This window comes from Mus pahari, chromosome 5 (genome assembly GCF_900095145.1).
Source record: "Mus pahari chromosome 5, PAHARI_EIJ_v1.1, whole genome shotgun sequence".
Classification (NCBI taxonomy): domain Eukaryota; kingdom Metazoa; phylum Chordata; class Mammalia; order Rodentia; family Muridae; genus Mus; species Mus pahari.
In genome coordinates, this window is record NC_034594.1 from 81,839,232 (window position 1) to 81,862,068 (window position 22,837).

The 22,837-nt window shown below is 44.8% G+C and overlaps 1 protein-coding gene across 2 annotated transcripts in view; it reads left to right on the forward strand.

The window, feature by feature from the left end:
- Tnfrsf11a (TNF receptor superfamily member 11a) overlaps positions 1-22,837 on the forward strand; it is a 58,519-nt gene that overhangs the window by 30,511 nt on the left and 5,171 nt on the right. The window contains exons 4-9 of one of the 2 annotated variants that reach the window (XM_021199170.2): positions 1,552-1,695; positions 5,901-5,994; positions 8,279-8,373; positions 9,817-9,930; positions 13,388-13,440; positions 15,376-16,108. In XM_021199170.2, coding sequence (XP_021054829.1) covers positions 1,552-1,695; positions 5,901-5,994; positions 8,279-8,373; positions 9,817-9,930; positions 13,388-13,440; positions 15,376-16,108 — 1,233 coding nt within the window. The remainder of the gene's footprint in view (positions 1-1,551; positions 1,696-5,900; positions 5,995-8,278; positions 8,374-9,816; positions 9,931-13,387; positions 13,441-15,375; positions 16,109-22,837) is intronic. The other variant, XM_029539006.1, reaches the window with a different exon arrangement.

The window sequence follows — 22,837 nt, forward strand, 5'->3', positions numbered from 1 at the left end:
CCCCTCCCCTCTTCTCCCCTCCCCTCCCCTCCTCTTCTCTCTTCTCTAGTTCTTATCAGACCCCAAGCTCAGGAACCCCAAGCCCCACCTATCTCAATTCTGCCCAGCTACAGGCTGAAGGCACCTTAATTCACCAATCAGGGATAACTTGGGGGGCAAGGTCACATAGTCACTTGAGTCTATGTGGCAAATTTTCTCATCCTTGGGACCAACCAAGTCTTGGGGGTCAGTATTTAGCATTACAATACAAGCAAAACACCAAACCTCAACGGCTACTGGGAATGGAATGTAGATTCTGCTAGCTGAATGGGCTCTTAACCAGTAAGCCACTTCTACAGCCACCTGGGTGATTTTAAATGATGTTATGACTTCATGTGTGTGCATGCCTGTAAAATCGAGTTTCCTTATTCATGGTAGCTATATTCTATGAAGTCAGCACAACCATTGAATTAGTGAGTCCTGAACCACTGACTAAGACACTAAGAGATACTAATTCAGGCCTGGATTCCAACAAGCCCCTAGCCAGAGGGACATCACCAGCGTAAACCCCTTGTCCTAGGTGTGTTACTGTTTACTAGATGTTTGTTGAGTAGGCACACAACTCAAACTTACACAAGACTTTATACCACACATGTTTTCTGGGCAGGGCACATCCTGCCTTCTTGTATGTAGACACAAGACACATGGGGCAATTTAAAATAGGACATTGTCCAATAAAAGCAAAACTGAGAAAAGTGACATTGGATAGACAGAAGCAAGGACACTCATTTAGGTTGGGGACCTAGCCAAGTGGTGAAATGCCTGACTGGCATGTATGAGGATATAGTTTCAGTCCCCAGTACTACACTGGCAGGAAATTCGTGTGAATCTGAGTAACAAGAATGATTTGTATGTGTTGGACGCTCGGCTTACAATCTAGTTAAATCCCCATATGCCGGTATTCTGGAAAACTAAGAGAAGGTGGAAGATTAGAGAAAGAAGGCAAGCACTTTGCATCTATTGGGAAGACACAGTGTGTAACCCTGGCCCACATGTGGCCTGCTGCCTGCTTCTGTTTTGTCCACTTGCCTGAGGACCCCAGAGCCTTCAGGACCCCGGGATGAGTTCACATCTCCAGAAAAGCCCTTCTGTCTAGCTAAACTTGGCTTAACAGTTTGTGTGACTTCTGAATTGAAAAAAGAAAAAAGGAAAAGAAAAACAAACAAAGGAAGGAAGGAAGGAAGAAAGAAAGAAGAAAAGAAAGCCAAGAAGCTGTGCCCTGCTGTGCATTCCCCCCCCCCCACACACACACAAATTAAACCTAACTCGAAACTGTTTAGACAGTCTACACAACTCCCAATTATTAGGAAGAAATGGGTCTGTTGGACCGTTTCCTACCAATAAGGAAGTATGGGAAGGAACTCTGGAGTTCCTCAAACCCAGTGAGTCATCCTGTTGGCGGCCAGATGCAGCTGGCTAGTGGGCTGTTTGGAACTGGGAGGCGGACAGTGCACCAGGTGAATAGTGTCTTCTATCCCTCACTGGACACTGATCATCTCTTGTTTCCTGCAGGCAAGGCCCTGGTGGCGGTGGATCCTGGCAACCACACGGCCCCGCGTCGCTGTGCCTGCACAGCGGGCTACCACTGGAACTCAGACTGCGAGTGCTGCCGCAGGAATACGGAGTGTGCACCCGGCTTCGGAGCTCAACATCCCTGTACGGCTGCTCGGTTACTTGTGTGTGTGTGTGGCACCCGACATCCCTGTATGGCTGCATGGGTTGCTGATGTGAGCTCTCGCAGCGAGCCCTACCTGCTTTTAACCCCTGTCCAGGGGGCTCCCTGGGATTTGTCATGACTGTGTCAAGGGCTCTCCAGGGAGCCCAGCTGGCACGGAGGAACTATAGCTGAACCATCATTTTTGTCTAGTTTGGAACAGCATATGGGCAGTCGTCCCAAATTCCCTCACCCCACTGTCCATTTTGTGGCTGTGGGCCTCAATATATGAAACCCGAGGGTACTGACTTAGTGTTAAATTGTATAGTGCAGGGATCTGCCAAGGCATGACAGAGCACACAGCCTCTTAGAAGAGGGTGCGCACCTCTGGACACACTGTAAATTGACATCTACAAATATTATTCTCAAATTTATAAAATTTCACATTTAAAGAGCTCCTAAAGACTTAGCTGTTGGGGAACTATCGCCTCAATGACACTTGGAAAGCAGGCAAGAAGGGCTGGGAGATATTTCTGCTGTAAACTGCTCCCCAAGCTCGAGAACCAAAACCCTACAGTAAAAGCTAATCCCAGCTCCAGCAAGAGGGGAAGACCGGATACACCGGTCCCTGAAACAGGCTGGGCAGCCAGCGTAGGCAAAGCTCCAGGCCAGTGAGAGACTTTGCCCAAAAGTGGAAGCTCCAGAAGACAGAGCTGCGAGGATCTTCTGACTTCTGCCCTGCGCACCCTGCGCACCCTGCGCACCCTGCGCACCCTGCGCACCAGCCACTGGGGTGTAAAAGCTGGTCCCTCCTCCCCGTGGCTTAACCTGACTGTTGCCAGGCTCACACACTTCCTTCTCCATTTGCATTCACCCACATTCCACCTGGACTTGCCTCCCTTTCTCTGTTTGGAGGTCTTTCCTAATCACCTCTTCATATATATCCCTTCACATAAAGTGTAAGCACTAATTTGAATTTTTTTTTTTTTTTATTAAATTGACTTGGGTTCACAGGGTAAAAATTAGTGTTTCTTTTTCCTCCTAGATAAAGCTGCTATCATGCTCATTATATGCCTTTTAAACTCTTTATAAAGTTGTAAAAGTTCGCACCTTTTGAGTTTTGAGGGTAGGCTTGCCTGGTGTTTGTACTGGGGCTGAGCATCTCCCCAGTGCGATGCATTAGCAGAGCCCATTCACACTTCCAACTTCTGAGTTGTTTATGTAGTGGCTGAGACTCACTCACAGTTCCCCCAGCACCTTCCGAGTGCTACACCCTTGCTCACTAGGGACGTGAAGTCCGGTTCTATGTTTAATGCTCTGCCATCTGAGAACCCCATTGTGTCCTTCAGCTTTGTGGAAAGCACAGAAGCAGACATCCTTTCAACTTACGAAAGTGCTTCTGAGAGTCAGTCGCTGTCCTAGCTTCTAAGAAGTGCTACAAAGCAGGTTTTCAGAGTGTAACAAATGGCTGCTTATGCTTGCCAGTCTTTCACTTAAAGACACGATTTTAAAGCCGGTGTGCTTGGACAAGGGCTGGGAAAATTAAAATATTAATCATTTGAGTCTACATGGAAGAAAGTATCCAGCTAGCACGGCAGGCCTCTGCATCAGCCCTGACTCACCTGCACATGCTCTCTCGGAAAGTCAACTTGAGCTTTTAATTCGCAAAGACAGACCTCCGTACCGTATTGATGCTCTCCCTCCAAATTCTGCTATTAGAATAGGCAAAGCCCTTGGCCTGGCCACGGACTTCCCACCTTTGTGAACTAGGTGTGAACATTATGATTTCTGGAAGATGTTCTTGCAGGAAAAAAAAGGAATAAAAAGGGCATGACTGCTCCTAGGTATGATGGAGGAAAAGGTTTATTGGAGATATATAGGAGAGCACAGCCAGAGGCAGACACATCTGGGAGAGTCCAGAGTGAGCATGATGGGGGTTGGAGGGAGCTGTGCCATGTGGGGAGAGAGATGAGAGCCAGGAGACCGGGAAGACATCAGGATTTAAAGGGTAAAAAGGAGCCGTGTAACCAAAATGGCTGCACTGTATGGGGAAGACCAGCTCAGCTCCTGGGCTGGAGGGTTCAGTGGGGGGCAGGGTATTCCAGCCAGGGAGACCCTGTAACAGGGACTGAGGGATGCTGGGAGAACCTGTTGGCCACCAGCATCAGCTTTCATATGTTAATAGGCACCTCAGTTAGCCTTTGGCCAGGGTTTGAGACCTTACAATTCTCTCAGTCTTGACGCCTTGGAAGAGACTCTTCTGACAGCAGGTGGATAAAAATTCACTCCTGAGGCTGGGGAATGGAAACTCAGTTGGTAGAATGCTCACCAGCTTTGTGCACAAAGCCCTGGATTGATCCCTAGTACCGAGTAAAACCTAGAATGGTGGCACATACCTGTAATCCTAGCATTAAGGCAGGAGGATCAGAAGTTCAGGGCCATCCATAGCTACACAGTGAGTTTGAGGCCAGCCTGGGCTACAAGAGACTCTCTCCTCTACCCCCAGAAGAATCAATCGCTCATGCTCCAACTTGCAGTATATTTGAATTCAAAACAGCTGACCTGGTCCCCAATACCATTCTTTGACCACACTTCTGCTCTGGGCCAGTAGGGGAGGGGAAACAGGACCAAGCTGGTGTGAGTGCAGGTGTATGGTCTCCAGTATTTCAACTCCCAGCTCAGTTTAGTACAACCAAGACTTGGGTCCACAGCAGGGTTTGGAGCAGATAGAAGTGTGACTTCTCCTGTTAGTGTGAGAAGCCTGGTTGTAAAACTATGTGTATGCAGTGCGGATGCCAATGCCTGAGGAAACCAGAGGTCTTGGATCCACTGGACATTCCAGGCAGTTGTGTGCGGACTGATGTGGGTGCTGGGACCCAAACTCTAGCCCCTGTGTTCATCTTTAAAAATGCTGTCTCAACTAATGTTAGTTGGTAAATGGTCCTGTCATTGTTATAATTGTTTGAAAGCTGGTCACATTGCCATATTAGCATGGCAATGTATCTTATTTACTAAGCCAAATTACAAAAATCAAACATATACCTCCTATCAGACATATACCAAGAATTTTAATCTTATTTTTGGCTTGTATTTGTGAAAAATAAGTCCTAGAAATGCTACTGATTTCCAAAGTCATTAGTGGGTTTGGTACCTGCCAATGGCCTGATGTTGGTTTCACATTGCAGTCAGTATTGTTTGCTTGTGCAAGGCCTCGTGTGCCAGATACAGTAAAGTCAGGAAACCCAGAAAGCCTGAGGCATCGCTTAGGTGCTAAGTTAGCTTAGGAGGAACATGAGAGTGAATCAATCTCTCCGGTCAGGACCAGCGTCTGCTCTGAGGACTGTGGATGAAGGCAAGGTGCACACTTTCTCATCACTTGAGTCCATGTTTGCTTGGGATGCAGCTCAGTCCACCACCTTCACGTATTGTCTGTAATTACTTCTGTGCTATGAGCAATTACAGCAGAGGCCATAGGTAGCTATGTAGGCCCTTGGTAGAAAAACTTCACACCAATTCTTGTATAAGAGGAAGAGACTTACAAAGTTGTCTTGTTTTGTTTGTTTGTTTTTAGGGGGGAAAGTGTTGTTGGTAAGCTGTACTCCTTAGCTTGGTGAAGTGAAGCTGATATATCACTGAGGCAATGTGCCACCATTTATTTATTTAAGAAGTTTACTGTTCATTCAGGCATTTCAATTGTTCCGGGTTTTGAAATAATAACCTTTGTAGTGAATAGTGTCTTATAGCCCATATCCAGCATGCTTGGGACTGGAAATGTTTCAAAAACCACTCCCTACCCCTTGACTTTAGAGTAACTGCATGCCTTGGATTTTGGAAGAACAGGTTTCCCTTAAAGATTGTGATGGCATCCCATTTGCCTGCTGGTGAAAACTAATGCAGCCATGAAGGCTGGAGATTGCCAGACAGCAACTTCCAGCTATGTAAGACCAAACGGGAAATGGGTTGAAAGCAGAGCTGGCCTTAGCTGAATGTTAGTCTCAGTGTCCTGACATGAAAGAAGTCAGTTTCTGAGCAAAACTCTGTAAGCTCTTCCTCCACCCAAGCCTGGAGGAGGTGGAGGCAGGAGATACAGCTGGCCAGACCGGAGACATGGGGAGCGGTGGGTGCTCCAGGGACACGACGCCATCTTGGCTGATCTCTAAGTGTCCCCTTGCTTTTTATCTGGTTTTGTTTGTTTGTTTTTTGACAGTGCAGCTCAACAAGGATACGGTGTGCACACCCTGCCTCCCGGGCTTCTTCTCAGATGTCTTTTCATCCACAGACAAATGCAAACCTTGGACCAAGTAAGTGACTGTGCAGAAGCCCAAGGACCAGTTGTGTTTTCTAAAAAGGACCCAGGATATGCTTAGTAGAACGTGGTGTGGTGAGATGGGAGGGGTGCCTTTGTGGCCCCATGATAAGGCATCCCTTCCCCCTCAGGTACCAGCCATACAATGGGTGTAGTACAGAATAGAGTTTATTTGGAGGTATGGGAAAGGGAGTTGAGAAGGGAGGAGAGAGAGGGGAAAGAAGGGAGGGAGGGAGAGAGGGAGGGAGAGAGGGAGGGAAGGAGGGAGGAGAGAGGGGATGGGGGAGGGAGAAAGCAGTGAGGCCAGGGAGAGAAGAGTGTCAAAAGGGACAGAGAGAGGTAGAGAGGTAGGAGGGGCCAAACACCCCTTTTATAGCAAGCCAGGCCTACCTGGCTGTTGCCAGGTAACTGTTGGGCGGAGCTTAGAAGGAAAGTTAACACCAGTCAGCCTCAGCAGCTCTGGATGGAAGGTGGCTTCAGTGTGTTAGCCTCTTGGCTACTTGGTTACTTGTTAGCTTCTTATCGACTTGGTTCAGTGGTTAGCTTCTGTCCATGCCACAGTAGGGACCAAGCCTGGCATCGTTGGCCCCAGTGTGTGTCAGAGTTTTGTGCCACTTCTTACATTCAGAAATATAAGACCTTCAGTTCAGGATTCTTACTCCTTTATTTCTTGTTTATTTGTGTGTGGGCTGTGGGTTTGCTAGTGTGGGTGGAGGGTAAGGGCTCCGGGTGTGCTGGGCACAGCTTCTCTGGCTGAGCTGTGTCCCCAGCTTGTATTGCCACTCACCACCCTGACTCTGTCAGCCGTACAGTCTTCTGGTCCGTAGAAGTGTGTGTACACTGAAAGCACCTTGGTTCTCTTGCTAGTCTTGAAGTTCTTTACATGCTGAATAACAGAGGTTCATCTGGGTTTTTTATTTTATCCCATCTATAATCATCTTGATCTTCATATTCATCAATATTTGAACATCAGACTTATTATTATTACTATTATTATTATTATTATTATTATTATTATTATTTTGGTTTTTTGAGACAGAGTTTCTCTGTATAGCCCTGGCTGTCCTGGAACTCACGCTGCAGACCAAGCTGGCCTCGAACTCAGAAATCTGCCTGCCTCTGCCTCCCGAGTGCTGGGATTAAAGGCGTATGCCACCATGCCTGGCTTTTATTATTTTTGTTGCTGGGGCTGAACCCAGGATCTGGCACATACTGCTAGCTTACCTGATTTTCTTTCTACGCTGAGTTGGGAGTCTCTGTGACTTCTTAGATCTGCCATGGTCTCACTGTGGAATTGCACCAGAATTGACTTACTTCCCAAGCTCCTATTGACAGCCATGTAAGCGGTTCTGGGTTTTCTGCAGGGATAAGTCTTGTAGTGATGTGTGGAACACAGACTGTGCATCCCTTACCCACATGCTTGCTTGGGAACTTCAGACTTTTTTCAGGTCCTGGCATCTGTTTTGATGTGTACTGAGACCTTGTGGGGTGTAGGGGTGGATGACAGGTCTCAGCCCAGTGGCGTTGTCTCTCGTGGCTCATACTCATGGTCTAAATTACTTTTACAAGTGAAATAAAACGTCATGGTGTCAGGTTTCCTATTGTGATTCCCTGTCGGTGTTCCAGTTTCACATTCTGACTATCGGGTTGGGGGTTAGGGATGTACATACAGCATGTATACGTACGTGGCACCTCCCACAAGTTACATGGAATAGACTCTCAGGCTTTTCCTTGCATCCCATTGTTTAATGCTAATGATAAGTGCAAGGAGTCTTCAGTTGCACACCTATTCTTGATGGTTTAAAAGCTCACATTACCCATCCCACGGGCTGCTGCCGTTGCTTCTGCTTCTCCTCTTCCCATCTTGCCCTGCTTTCAGACAGGGGCTCACTGTCAGGGTGCAGGTGTACCTCATCACACTTAGCTCAGGAATCTCTTGTTAAATGCTGATTCCCAATGCACTTTATTCAAGTTTCATGTCGAGAAGACTGTATTTTTTATCTTCAGAAGTGTACTCACCAAAACTCTCAGCATTTGGAATCCTCCTTACTGAAGTCCCTCGGACTTGTCCGCTATGTTCTCAGTAGTTCTTAGAATAGTCTCCAAGTGCTCCACCCACCTCTGAGGGCCTCTGCTCCCGTGGAGAAGATGGGGAGTCAAACATCTGGAAAGAGATGTCTTCCCTTCCTGAAGTATCTGGGACTCTAGCCTCTTTCCTTTGTTTGGTTTTTAAATTAGAAGTGTCAGACCACAGCCATTGCCTGCTTTTTTTCTCACAGCTGCACCGTCCTTGGACAGATAGAAGCACACCAAGGGACAATGGAATCAGATGTGGTCTGCAGCTCTTCCCTGACACTGAGGAGACCACCCAAGGGTAGGAGCAGCAGAGCCGGTGGTGGGGTGGTACATGGCCCAAGGTGGTTTCCCTAGAGTGACACACTGTATCTGCAGTGGTCTCTCTAAAGTGACACACTGTATCTGCAGGCACTTATTTGTGCTTTCCCATTCCTTCTGACCACTATCATCTTGGTAATATTTTATTTTTATTGTTTAAAAGGTTCATTCTTTTTTATTTTGTGTGTATGGGTATGTTGACTGCATCTGAGTTTGTGCACTGCCTATGTGCATTGCTCAAGGAGGCTAGAAGAGGGCATAGAGTCCTCTGGCACTGGAGTTGCAGACAGCTGGGAACTGCCATTTGGGAGCTGGGAATCAAACACAGGTCCTTTGGAAGAGCAGACAGCGATTTTAATTGCTGAGCTTTCTCTCCAGTTTCCCTTTCCATTATTTCCCCTTCCTTCCCTCCTTCCTTCCTTCCTTCCTCTCTCTCTCTTTCTTTCCTTCTTTCTGTCTGTGTCTTTCTCTCTCTTTTCTTTTTTTCCTCATCCCCCCTCTTCCTCCTCTCTTCTTCCTCCTCATCCTCCTCTTTCTCCTTCCCCTTCTTTTTGTTTTGTCTGCTGTAGATTTGACCCAGTGCCTTTCACATGCTGGGTTACTTGATTATATCTGTATTTATATCATCTATATCTATATCATCTATATCTGTATTTACACTGAGTTAGGGGTAATCTATAAACATATATAAACTTATATATTTATTTTATATATAAATATATTTATTATATGTAAATATATAAACTTATAAATATATATTTACACTGAGCTAGGGGTAAGCTATAAACATAAATGTCAATGCCATTGCCTAGGCGTGGTAGAGAGTGATAGTCATTGTGAGGGTGTCTATGGAGAGATTTGGATCAAGCCAAAGAGAGTGACTTGTTAGACTCTGGCTGTAAGCCAGAGTCTTATCTGTGAGTGTTTGTAGATTAAGCTAATCTAAATATTGCTTTGAAAGTTTCTGGTTAGCAGGCTTCTGTCTGGTTGCTTTAGGTGAGTGGGTCAGTGTAGGGGATGGGCTGTATCTCAGAAAAGAGCAGACTGGGCAAAACCTTTCTGTGGCAAAGGAACCAGGCTACAGAACAATAATAATAGGCTGTGAACAAGGAAATCAGGGTGTTGAATGACAAACTCAGAGGACCATGATAGCATGGTGGATGGCATTGAACTTATTCTAAGGTAGAGATAGGACCATGGGCCTGAGCTCCTCTTGCCCAAAGGGGAGGCCCCTGAGCAGGGTGGGCTGAGCTATGGAGTTCATCCTCTAACATCTGGGAACCCTCTGCAATTAAGGTGGGAGCTCTCCACTGTTGTTTGCCTACACACCCACAGCCTTGATTCTTGGGTTGGATTTACAGGGCTTTATCTTTTAATTTGGTAAAATGAATAATCTTTAATACCGTGTTTTCTTCCAACACAGAGGCCCAGGCTTACTTGCCCAGTCTCATCGTTCTGCTCCTCTTCATCTCCGTGGTAGTAGTGGCTGCCATCTTCTTCGGCATTTACTACAGGAAGGGAGGGAAAGCACTGACAGGTACAGTGTCCATGGCGGTGTCTGAAAAGTGGCCATGAAGAGTATGGAGCTTTTCCGGGGGGGGGGCATCTTAGGACATGAGTAGATGATCCCTGACAGTCACAGAATCTGCTTTTTACATGTTTGATTATGGGGCTGGAGTAGTAGCTCAGTGGTTAAGAGCATTGGCTGCTCTTCCAGAGGACCCTTGTTCAATTCCCAGCACCCACCTCATATCTGACAACTGTCTTAACTGCAGTTCCAGGGCACCTGACACTCTCATACAGACATGCATGCAGACAAAACACCAATCACATAAACTAGGTGAATATAAATGTTACTTACTGTGTGTATTCATGAGATGTGCATATGTGCCACAATGCATACATGGAGGTCAGAGGACAATTTTGTGGAGCTGATTTACTCCTTCCACCTTTAAATGAGTTTTGGGGATCAAATTCAGGTTCAGCAAGTGAAGCATATTTGCATTTCTGTGTCTGATTCTTTGTTTTCCAGTAGCAATAATAATGACCACAACTGAAGGGCAACATTGTGTCTATAAGTAGACAATGCTCAGCCTTTCTGAAACTGCTCATGTGTCACTGCTGGGAGTCACGTTGTGTCTCTGTGCAGCATTCCAAACACAAGGGCTGTAGTTAATTCTGTAATACATCCCCTTGGAAATGTACCCATTTAAACCAGAGACACATGCTCAGATAAATGGATAGGTGGCGGAAGTTTTGATTGGGATACTATTTTGAAGTATGAATCTAAAATTATGATGATAGATGACTATATTTTTAGAATTTAGAGGCTTATGTAAAGTAGAAAACCAAAAATTACTCCATTTTTTGGGGATATCTACAAAAGGTTTGGTTGTGTTTTTAAACATCACATCTTGTTTGACTTTTATATGGCATTGCTAAACAACGCATGGTTTTTAATAAAGCTCTGCCAGTTTTTTTTCAGATATATCATAATAATTTATTTACTTTTTACATTGTGTGTTCATGATGTGTGCATGGGTACATGTTCATGACACACATCTATCTGTAAGTCAAAGGACAATTTCGTGGTGTTGGTTCCCTCTTTCCAGCTTTAAGTAGGTTTCGGGGTGCAAACATCAGGTACAACAAGTAAAGCACGAGTTGAGCCAGATATTTGCAATCTTGATATTGAGATCCTGTCTTTAAAACCAAAAGTTCAAGGGTCAGGACTACAGCTCAAGTAAAGAGCTAGCTTATCGTAAGGAAGACCCTGGGTTTGATCCTCAGCACTGAGTGATGGGGATGGGGATAAAAAAGAGATGGGGGGAGATGTGAGTGTGTGTGTGTGTGTGTGTGTGTGTGTGCGCGCGCGCGCGCGAGTGCACATGCATGGTATGCAGGCAAGTGTCAGGGGGAGTAGAAGCAGACAGGGAAGGGGGAAGGGAAGAAGGTGGGAGTCCATGGAAGCCAAGTGTTTATAATCCAAAAGGTCAAACAATGAACCGGTGAATGAAGCCTGAAGGAAAGGGCACGTCCACACTTTGTCCAATGTGGCCTAACAGGAATCATTCCCAGGCTGTTCTGGGAAGTGGTGCCTCCCTGCCTGTAATCCTAGCACATGAGGCTGGGGAGATTGGAAGAGCATCTCTTGAGCAATCTGGCTAGCTAAATTATCTGTACTAGTGAGCCTTGGGTTTAAGTGAAACAGCCTACCTTGATGTATAACGTGGAGAATCATTCATAAAGATACCCGGTGTCAAACAGACACATACATACGCATATGCACACATATACACACAAACGAATAGACACACTTGTGAACAAGCATATGCATACACAGCCCACATACATGCAAACATACATATATGCATGAATACCACATAGATACATAAAAGCAAAAACAAGAGCCTAGTTTGCAGCTCCTGACTTCAGTCTTAATAGTGATGAGCGCACTGAATTTTCCTAAGGGCTGAGATAAAACTTCATCTTCACGTAACATTGTGCCAGAAGCACCTTCCTTGTCCTCCTGCCTCGGGTATCTTGCTTCCTCATATGCACAGTAAAACTGTGAATGGAGCAAGAATGTCTGTAGTCTACCAGCATGGTGACCCAGTTGTATCATTGGCATCTGGTGTATTACTAGCGACTATCCTAGTTTGGTTTCTATTGCTATGATAAGCACCATGACCAAAAATAACTTCGAATGCAAAGGTATTTGTTTGTGTTTGTCTTTCCATCTTTACACTTTATAGTTTAAAAGTCAGGGCAGGAACTCGAGGCAGGAACCTAGAGGCAGAAACAGACACAGAGGCCATGGACGAGTGCTGCTTACTGGCTTGTTTCCTGTGATTCATTCTGTTATCTTTCTTTTTAAAATCTCTTAAAATGTATTTGATGTGAATGGGTATTTGGTCTGCATGTAAGTCTGTGGACCACATGTATGCTTGCTACTTTCAGAGGTCAGAAGAAGGCCTCGATGTTAGAGATGGTTGTGAGCCTCCATGTAGGGGCTGGGAATTGATCCCAAGTTGTCTGGAAGAAGAGCCAGTGTTCTTAACCATGGAGCCATCTCTCCAGCCCCTCAGCTACCTTTCTTATACAGCCTAGAAACTCCTGCCCAGGGATGGCATTGCTCATAGTAGGCTGGGCCCTCCCTCGCACATCAGTCAGCAATCAAGAAAATGCTCTACAGACAGCCCACAGGCCGTTCTGATGCGGGCAGTTCCTCCAACTGAGGGTCCCTCTTCCTTGGTGTCTAGGTTTGTGTCAAGTTGACAGAAACTAACTTTGACAGTCTTTTCTCAGTAGAGATCAGCAAGTTCTGTTTTTGTTAAGAAAGATGCCTTCAGAGTGTTTAAATCAGTTGACTTTAATTGATTGGTTGATTCGCAATCCTGTGCTGGAGTTTGAACCCATGTCTTTGCTTATTGAACAAGAATTCTGTCACTGAGCTGTGTACTAGTTCCTATTGTGGCCCTGCACCCACTGCATGCTGAGGCTGGAACCAGTGCTTTGTGCATGCCGGACAAGCTTTCTGCCCTGAGTTTCACCCCCTCCCCAGCCCTGGGTACATTATAAGCAAATACTCAGGGATGCTGATCCCGGCTGTAACACTTGCAGTGGGTATGTTTATATAATGAGAGAAAGGCAAACTCACAGAGGCAGAGAATGACACAGTGGTGACCAGGGGCAGGAGGAAGGAAATGAGGGGATGTAGGTCAGAGACTGTAGTAACAGGTGTATGAGATAACCACGCTCAGCGAAGAATATTGTACTGGATGAGAACTGCTAATTTAGTCAATTTTAGTTCTTCTTGCCACATAAAAATCTCCTTTTGACACAATAGATAACTTCATCTATTTTATTATGGTAACCACTCTGCCCTCAAACTTATCCGATAACATCATGCTGTACAAGTTAGATATATAAAAATAATTATATTAAAAATGAGTAGAAAATTATAACATGAAGCTCTCCTTTTTTTCTTTCAGCTAATTTGTGGAGTTGGGTCAATGATGCTTGCAGTAGTCTGAGTGGAAATAAGGTAAAAGTGTTTAATGCCTCCTTTAAGTCCTGCCACAGGCTCTAGAGCTGTAAGTAGCCAACTATGGAGCACACTGCTTACCAGGCAGTTAAACCTCCAGCCCGGAACTGATCCCTGCAGAGTAAGTCAGAGCCTAACGTCTTCGTTACGCCCTGTGCCCACCCCTCCACTGAGCCCCAGGCTACCCCTGAGCCATACAGTACTCTTCATTCCAATTCTATGATCTCCGTGTGTGTATTTTTAGAACTGACCTTGATCACCTAATACAGATTCCTAGGAGGAACCATTTATGACTTTTCTTTACTCTGTAGTTATTTAATAAATCTTCAACTCTGACATAATTTCAAAAAGAACAAAAAAAATTAACCAATGAAAGTCCTGGCACAATGCACAAGTACACCAGTAGCTTACACTTCATCGCACAGATTCATTCTTTGCTTTTTCTGTATGTGAAGAAGTGAGCCTGGAATCACCACAGAGTGAATGGACATGGTGTAGTCCTCTGTTCTTAAATATCTACATGCACATTGAGAATACACAATCTTTGTCTAACAGTAAACTTACCAGAATGAAAAACCAAACCAAAACCATCCAATCAAACAAGCAGACGAATGAAAACCCTCTGCGGCTGGAGAGATGACTCTGTAGTTAAGAGTCTCCACTACTCTTCCAGAGGACCTGAGCTCAGTTCTCAGAAGTCAGGTTAGGCCACTCACAACCACAGGTGGTTACAACCTGTAACTGCAGCTCAAGGGGATCCCGGACTCCTAGGACAACACACTCGTACACACACACACACACACACACACACACACACACACACACACACACACACTAAAAATAAAAATAAATCTTTAAAAAGAAGAAAATGAATGTCCATGTCTGTTTACTGTCTCCTCTAAAATAAGTATGTAAATAAATGAACACATGCACTTGCTCAAAGGAGGCACCAGTTATGTAGGTCAGCTGAGCGAGTGCTTGCCTAGCAGGCACAAAACCTGAGTTCAGTCCCAGCATTGAATAAACTGGGCATGGTGGTGCTGGCTTATGATCCAAGTATTCGGGGGATAGCGACAGGAGGATAAGAAGTTCAGTCTTCCTTTAATGCCTAATGAGGCCAGCCTCAGGTACATAAGACCCTGTCTCATAACTCCAAAGCAAAACAGCAAAAACCTAATAGTAACAATAATTTTCCACTTCACATTTGATATTAAAATGCCAATTATTCTAGTTTGTCCTTTGCATCTGTTTTTTGTTTTGTTTTGTTTGTTTGTGTTTCTTTTGGTTTTTCGAGACAGGGTTTCTCTGTATAGTCCTGGCTGTCCTGGAACTCACTCTGTAGACCAGGCTGGCCTCAAACTCAGAAATCCACCTGCCTCTGCCTCCCGAGTGCTGGGATTAAAGGAGTGTGCCACCACGCCCAGCTGCATCTGTTTTCTTCCATATAAGATGTATCAACTGCAGACATTAGACTGATCTCTAGAATTCTCATCTGCTTTTCCTGTTTGGCTCTTCCTTCTCAGCATCACACTTGACTCCTCTCATTCTCAGTAAGCTTGCCCGTTTGCTGGATTATATAATGTGCAGAACTAAATCACAGAGCAACTGCCTGAAGCTCAGTATTTGGTTACATGTTGCCATTGCTTCCTTATAGACTGAAGTCGTGGGTAGGCATTGCTTGGGGTGGCTCTTCATTGGCATAGGTGTGCAGATGCTGTCTATGCCTTGCAGTAAAGATCCAGTCGTTTCTGGTTGTTCCCCCTTCTAGACTTCTCTCATATAATGTCATTTTATACGGCATAAACACAGCCATAGAGGACGGGGCACCTGTACTTGCCAGGGTGGAAACAGTTCATATTTTCAGCAGTTGTTAAGTGAGCATGTTGTGCTAATTCTGGATATTAAGGCCTTTGCCTTCTGAATTCACATCCCCAGGAGTCCTCAGGGGACCGTTGTGTTGGTTCCCACTCGGCAACCTCCAGTCAGCAAGAAGTGTGTGAAGGTATCTTACTAATGACTCGGGAGGAGAAGACGGTTCCAGAAGCTGGTGCTGGAGTCTGTGGGCCTGTGTGTGCGGCAGACGGGCCCTGGGCAGAAGGCAGAGATTCTAGGACGTTCACATTGGTCAGCGAGGTTGAGACGCAAGGGGACCTCTCAAGGAAGATTCCCACAGAGGATGAGTACATGGACCGGCCCTCACAGCCTTCGGATGGTTCACTGTTCCTAATCCAGCAGGGAAGCAAATCTATACCCCCATTCCAGGAGCCCTTGGAAGTGGGGGAGAACGACAGTTTAAGCCAGTGTTTCACGGGGACTGAAAGCACGGTGGATTCTGAAGGCTGTGACTTCACTGAGCCTCCAAGCAGAACTGACTCTATGCCTGCGTCCCCTGAAAAGCACCTGGCAAAAGAAATAGAGGGTGACAGTTGCCTCCCCTGGGTGGTCAGCTCCAACTCAACAGATGGCTACACAGGCAGTGGGAACACTCCTGGGGAGGACCATGAACCCTTTCCAGGGTCCCTGAAATGTGGACCATTGCCCCAGTGTGCCTACAGCATGGGCTTTCCCAGTGAAGCAGCAGAGGCAGGAGTACGGCCCCAGGACAGGGCTGATGAGAGGGGAGCCTCAGGGTCCGGGAGCTCCCCCAGCGACCAGCCACCTGCCTCTGGTGAGTAACTTTCTTGGGTTCCCACTTGTGAGCAGAAAGGGCTGTCTGAAAGGGTTCAGAAGTGTGTTTCACATGAGAGACACATAGCCCCACTCCTTTCTCTGCTTAGTGTCTTTATACATAGGGTCTCTTACAGACTATATAGATGACTATATATAGATGACTTTGAACTCCCCCTTCTGACTCCATCTTTCCAGTACTGGTGGCTTACAGGTGTAGACGTCACCTAGGGAGGCTGCTCTCAGGCATGCAGATTCCTCTGCCTTCGGGCTTCTTGTGGTCAGATTTGCTGGTGGTCCTCCAACCACAGAACCAAACCCCTGAAAGACAAAGTCAACAGTTATTTTAGGAGTGGCTGAATCATGGTGTTCCCCCATAATTAGGGGGCTGGGGTGGGATGGGGGAAAAGAACCTTGGGCTTCTAAATCTTAGGACAAAAAACACTGTCTAATTCATCTCTAATTATTTGTTGGAGTAGCAAGTTAATGGTGCAGTGAATGTATCTACTGTTACTTTCTAAGAAAAGCTCCCTTTATAACCACCACATTTAGTATGTTTACAAAACTCGGATGATAATTTACAATTCAGCATCATTATAGAGATTTATTGCTGCAATATTGCTTGAACATAAACAGCCCACCAATGATAATATTATGACTTTTTTTTGGCCTGAGGGTAGAACACCATCTGTTAAAAGATTGTATAGTTACAAAGGACTTTGCAACTGACAAGGCGGGGTTTCCTTTGGCTCTGGGTATTAGTAACCTGGTCAGAAGCAGGGAGTTTATTGAGAATCTTTCAGAAGCTATAAACATTCTCCAGAAGAAGAAAATAATGAATAGATGGATGGATGTGTACCGCTTCAAAGGCTTCTCAGAATCTCCAAGCTCTCAGAAAGGAAGGGAGGGAAGGAGGGAGGGAGGGAGGGAGGGAAGGAAGGAAGGAAGGAAGGAAGAAACCCCTTGTGGGATACCCCTCTCAAGGAGTGCCTTTCTCTCCTGGTTCTTGGTTGGAACTGCAAGTGGTGCCAGCAGCTGTGTTTTGGAACATGGAGGTAGCCAGATGGACACACGCTGCTTTTGCCACTAGGTAATATTGGTTCCTTCCTGATTGGTAGAACAGTGTGTGTTCCTGCCTCCCAGACACATTCAGGGTATTGAGAACTTAGAACTTAGAAAAAAAAAGTTTGCATGAGAGAGAGAGGGAAGGAGTAGGGGAGGGAGAGAGAGAATCATGGAACCAAAAGCCAAACCTTGCCCCCTATCAGAGTGAAAATAGCCTTGCGCATCTGTTTCAAGCTTTTACTCCTTGAGCACTGAGCATGCAGGCACAGAGGAAAGGAAAAGATTATGTGTCATCAACAGACAGTGTTAATTTGCGAAAAGTTGACACTGCCGTTTCCATGTCTGATACTTAGCCATGCAGAACACTAGCAGAGAGCCAGCTAACTCATCACCGGCTAGCAGGCCAGATTAATTCTCGCCTGAAGAGAGGCAGCAGCCAGATTGATTTATGAGGCCATCCCATTCTCTCCATAATTACTTCTACATGAACAGTACTTACAGTCAAAATGTATTCCTAGCTCTTTCAAACAGTGCCATAATTCATACACTAATGTGTGTGTGAAGTGAAGTGATGTTTGGGGAATGCTCTCAGGGCTTCAAGGAGGAAGCCTCTTTTCCTGGGATTTTATATTATATGCCAGGGTATCATTTCGATTACTTGTGTGCATGCATGTGCACATATACCGTGGCTCTTGTGTAGAAGTCAGTGTTTGACAATCTGTTCTCTCCTTCCACCGTGTAACTCAGGGGGAATCAACCTCTGGCTGCCAAGCTTGGCGACAAGTGCCTTTACCTGGTGAGCCTTAACTCCAGCATATGCTACCAGCTTTTTTTTTTTTTTTTTTTTTTAAATAGCTGTTCGGACAGTTCTATAAGTAGAAATCATTTGAAAAAATACTTGAGGTGGTTAAATCTATTCTAGAGAAGTTCAAACTCTTAATGAACTAAGAATTACCACCTCAGGCCAATGATAGGGAAACATTTTGGGTTGTACCTTAAACAACTGGGACTTAATTCTTAAGTGATGCTTAATTCTGGGTTCACGATGGTTATCTTGGTTACAAGCCCTCTACTATAATTACTATTCCATTGCTGTAAGGAGACACTGTCCCCAAGGCAGTTTATAAAAGGAAGCATTTAATTGGGAGTTTGCTTATAGGTTCAGAGTTTCCACAGCCATGGTGGGAATCATGGCAATGGAGCAGTAGCTGAGAGCTTACATTCTGATCTACAGACAGGAAGAGAGAGAGACAGAGACAGACAGAGAGAGACTGGTCCTCCAACAAGGCCACACCTTCTCCAACAAGGCCACATCTCCTAATTCTTCATAAATGGTCCACCAACTGGGAACCAAACATTCAATTATATGAGCCTACGGAGCCATTATTCAAATCACAATATTGCAATCCCTGGCCCCAAAAGATCTGCAACCACATCACGATGAAAATGCATTAAGGCCAACTTCCAAGTCCCTGTAGTCTTTCTGTCTCAAACCTGTTTAAAAGCCTGAAGTCTCTTCTGAGACTCAGAAGGGCTCTTATTGTAACCCCTTGTAAAAGCAAAACCAAAAACAAGTCACATACTTACAACACACACTGGCACAGAATATCTATTCCCATTCCCAAAGGGAGGGAGAGGGCACAGTGAGGAATGTGGGACCAAAGCAAGACGGAATCCCAGCAGGGCAACTTCCAAATACTATAGTTCCATGACTAATGTGCAAGAGCTTGATAGTTCTGTGGTTCTCATTCTCCTTCCAGCTTTGTGGACTGAAATACTTCTCTCTCTTGAGTTGGTTCAACACACTGCATGCAGCTCTCCTCTGCAGATGTTTGATGGGTCTGGCATCGCCAACATCTTGGGGTTTCCAGTGAAATCAGGTTTCAGCTTCACACAGTGGCCTCTTTGAGCCCCATGGAGGGGACTCCCATGTCACAGGACTTGGCTTTTTTCTAAGCACCAAGGGAGATTCCTCAAGCTCTTTACACCTGCATTCTTAAATCCAGAACTAGGTGGCTGGCTGGAACTGCCAAGGTCAGGGACCCATCTGGACTAGAAGCTGGCCCTCTCCTTAAACTGTATTTGCATTGAATTCCCTTTGTAGAGCAGATGACTCCTTAGGCCTGTTCTTTTCACAAGCTTTAGAATTTAGCTGGGTTGGGTCTTGCTCTAAGGGCACCACTACAATCCATCCTCTTAGCATCTGGTCTTTCTTTTAGATGACTCTCCTCCAACATTACATTTCCTAGTGCTCCTTTTCTCCTCAAACTTGCCTTGCTTGCTCTTTCTCATTATAGATTTGCCTAAGATTGACTATATCAATAACCACACGACACAATCAATACTAGGCTGTCTTGAAATCTCCACTGCTAATGACATTAGTTCAAAAGTCTTCCCTTTTGTCTCCAGCAGATTTTTAGGATAAGTGCATAAAGCAGCCACATTCCTTGTCACAACATTGTAAGACTAGTCTGTACCTAGCCACTAATATCATTATCCTCTGTAACACCTTGAAGCTGGACCCACTCTTTCAGGTTCCATCTAGGATGGCCCACTAAACCCCACTTACAGCATTCAATCACCTTTCTAACCCAAAGTCCCAAAGTCATCCTAATCCACCAAATAGCATGGTCAGGTACCCAAGTCTCTGGTACCAGCTTCGACCTTAGTCACTGTTCTATTGCTGTGGAGAGACACCATGACCAAGGCATCTTATATCAGGGAGAGTTTAATTGGGGCTTGCTTGCAGTTTTAGAGGGTTAATCCGTGATCATCATGGTAGCAGGCAGGCATGGTGCTAGAGCAGAAGCTGAGAGTAACCCTCTGCAAGCAGGAGGCAGAGAGAAACCAAGAGAGAGACTGGGCATGGTGTGGGCTTTTGAAACCCCAAAGCTCACTCCCAGTGACAAACCTCCTCCAACAAAGCCACACCTCCCAGTCCTTCCTAAGTAGCTTACCTGCTGGGGACCAAGCATTCAAAAACCTATGAGCCTGTGTTGGAGCTCTCATCCAGACCCTCTTATAGGGAACTAGGAGAATTTTTACATCTCCCAGGGCACTGGAAGGAAGACACCTCCTAACACGCTCTCAGTTCCATCCCCATCCCTGAGAGTACCCGCTTTAGGAAAAACATTTCTATCCTGAAAGGCAGGGTTTGAAAAGGTTTTTCTGTCCAAGTGTTCCTCCCTTTCTGTCTGTTCACCAGCAAGGGCAGCTTGCTCACCTGCCCCATGGTCAGAATGTTTGTCAGTACCAATTGTGTCCATAACATGGACAAGCAGGTAAAATTGGCATCTTTTAAATCTATTTGTCAGAAATATTTGGCATTCATTAGTATTAGAAATCATCACATTGGGCTGGAGCAATGGCTCAGTGGTTAAGAGTACTGACTGCGCTTCCAGAGGTCCTGAGTTCAATTCCCAGCAACCAGATGGTGGCTTACAACCATCTGTAATGGGATCTGATACCTTCTTCTGGCGTGTCTGGAAACAGCTACAATGTACTTATATACATAAAATAAATAAATAAATCTTTAAGAAAAAATCAACACATTATTTTAAAAAATATGAAAAAGTTGGTGATGGCTACGAAGATGGCTCAGCGGTTAAAACACTTTAGCACAAGCAAGAAGACAGTTCAGATACCCAGACTTCACATAAATGCCAGCTTCGTGTGTACCCATACATATGTGTGCCCACACATCATATATATTAACACCACAATACCCACATATGTTTGTCCACACATTATATACATTAACACAATACCCACATATGTGTGCTCATGTATCATATATATTAACACTACAATATTCATGAATGTGTGCTCACACATCATATACTTGAACACAACACACACACACACATGCAAAGACATACATATACACATACATCATACACATATGAAAGTAGAAAATATTTAAAAATTGTTTATATTATATGTAATTAGTATTATCCTCCTTTCTGAGACAATAGGCTTCATTTGAGAAGGGATTCTCCACAAGACTGTCTAAATAATTCTTAGCATGATTCAGAATGGAACTATTTTATACATTACTTCCTTCCCTTGTATCACATGCTTAATTTTTCCCCAAATGCCTGAAGCATTACCATAAAAAGGAAAGCTATATGGGAAGCATATGGGTGAAATAGAAAATGTTTGTGCACTTATGCACATTTTAAACTCTAGTCATGTAGAAGTCTCCATGACAATTTGGTAGTTTCTTATCTGGCATGCTTCTTGTGGTTTAATATTCATATTGTATGCATCTTAAACAACATAACATGCCTTTGAGAAGGAAAGAGTACGTTTACTGCCTTGCTTAAGAATGTAAGTCCTGCCAGGAAGTATTTTCTCAGAATAAAGCTTGCTCTTCCTGCCTGAGAAAAACATTTTTTTATCTGCAGAAATACAGAAAGAACCTTCTATATAAAGCACGGATTTAGTAAAGTGTAAACATATTTCTGATTATAATCAGGGAGATAATTTGTTTATTATTTCCACTGTCTTAGATGCTATTTTTAACATTGTCATGTTATCTGAACCTTTATCTAGCTAATTCACATTAAATATTAGCATTAAGTCAACTAACCCATTTTACATATAGTAAAAATGCCCAGGTCGTTCTGGCATTGAAGCCTTCTACCATGATAGCAGTTCTGTCACCTTCAGAGAGCTGGGTGATTGGCTCCATTGCCTCAAGCTTAGAGTCCCATCAGAGCATACATGCATTACTAGGGGCCAAGGAGACAGCTCCGTGGATAAAGTGCTTGCTGAGCAAACACGAAGCCCTGACTTTGCCCCAGGATCCACTTAAAAAGCCATGTGTGGCAGTGTGTACCTGTAACCCTAATGCTGGGACATGGAGACAGGTCAGCCAGCCAGCCAGTGTCTCATAAAATAAGGCAGAGTGTGAAGACATTTGACCTCTGCCCTCCTTATTTGTTCCTATGTATTCATACATACATACAGTGTATACACAGGTAAATTTTCACTAAGTACTTTGTATATTATCTTAATTAGAAAAATCTTAAAGAGTAAGTTCCTCAGCCAGGACCATGAAGCAAATAAGCTATACAACAATAATTCAAATGTCTGATGGAGAAGTTTGCGCCTTAAAGCACCAGGCCATTGCCTCTGAGGTCGGTGCCAGCAAGCAGGAAGCACCGGCCTTACTTGGCTTGAATTCCTGGAGCTTTCTTAAGTCTTCCAGGTTTTAAAAAAAAAAAAAAAAAAAAAAAAAAAAAAAAAAAAAAAAAAAAACAACCCACAGCTTTAGGGGACGGGGAGGTCACTCAATGGCTACGGCGCGTGTTACACTAGCCTGAGATCCGCAGCATACATGTAAACTCTGGTGCAGCAGCACACATCTGTAACCCCAGCAATGGCCAGCAGAGGAGAAACAAGAGGAGCCCATTGTTCAGCCAGCCTAGTCAAACTGATGAGCTCCACACTCAGTGAGACAGCTCTATTCAGCATAGTGTGGAAAGTAAGGGTAGCAAACACCTAGCATCAACCTCTGGCCTCTGAGTGCACACACACACACACACACACACACACACACACACACACACGGCCATGCATATATACCTGCACACAGTCACAATGCAAAACATGTACATAGGCGCTCATATACACACACAAATACATACCACATACACATACA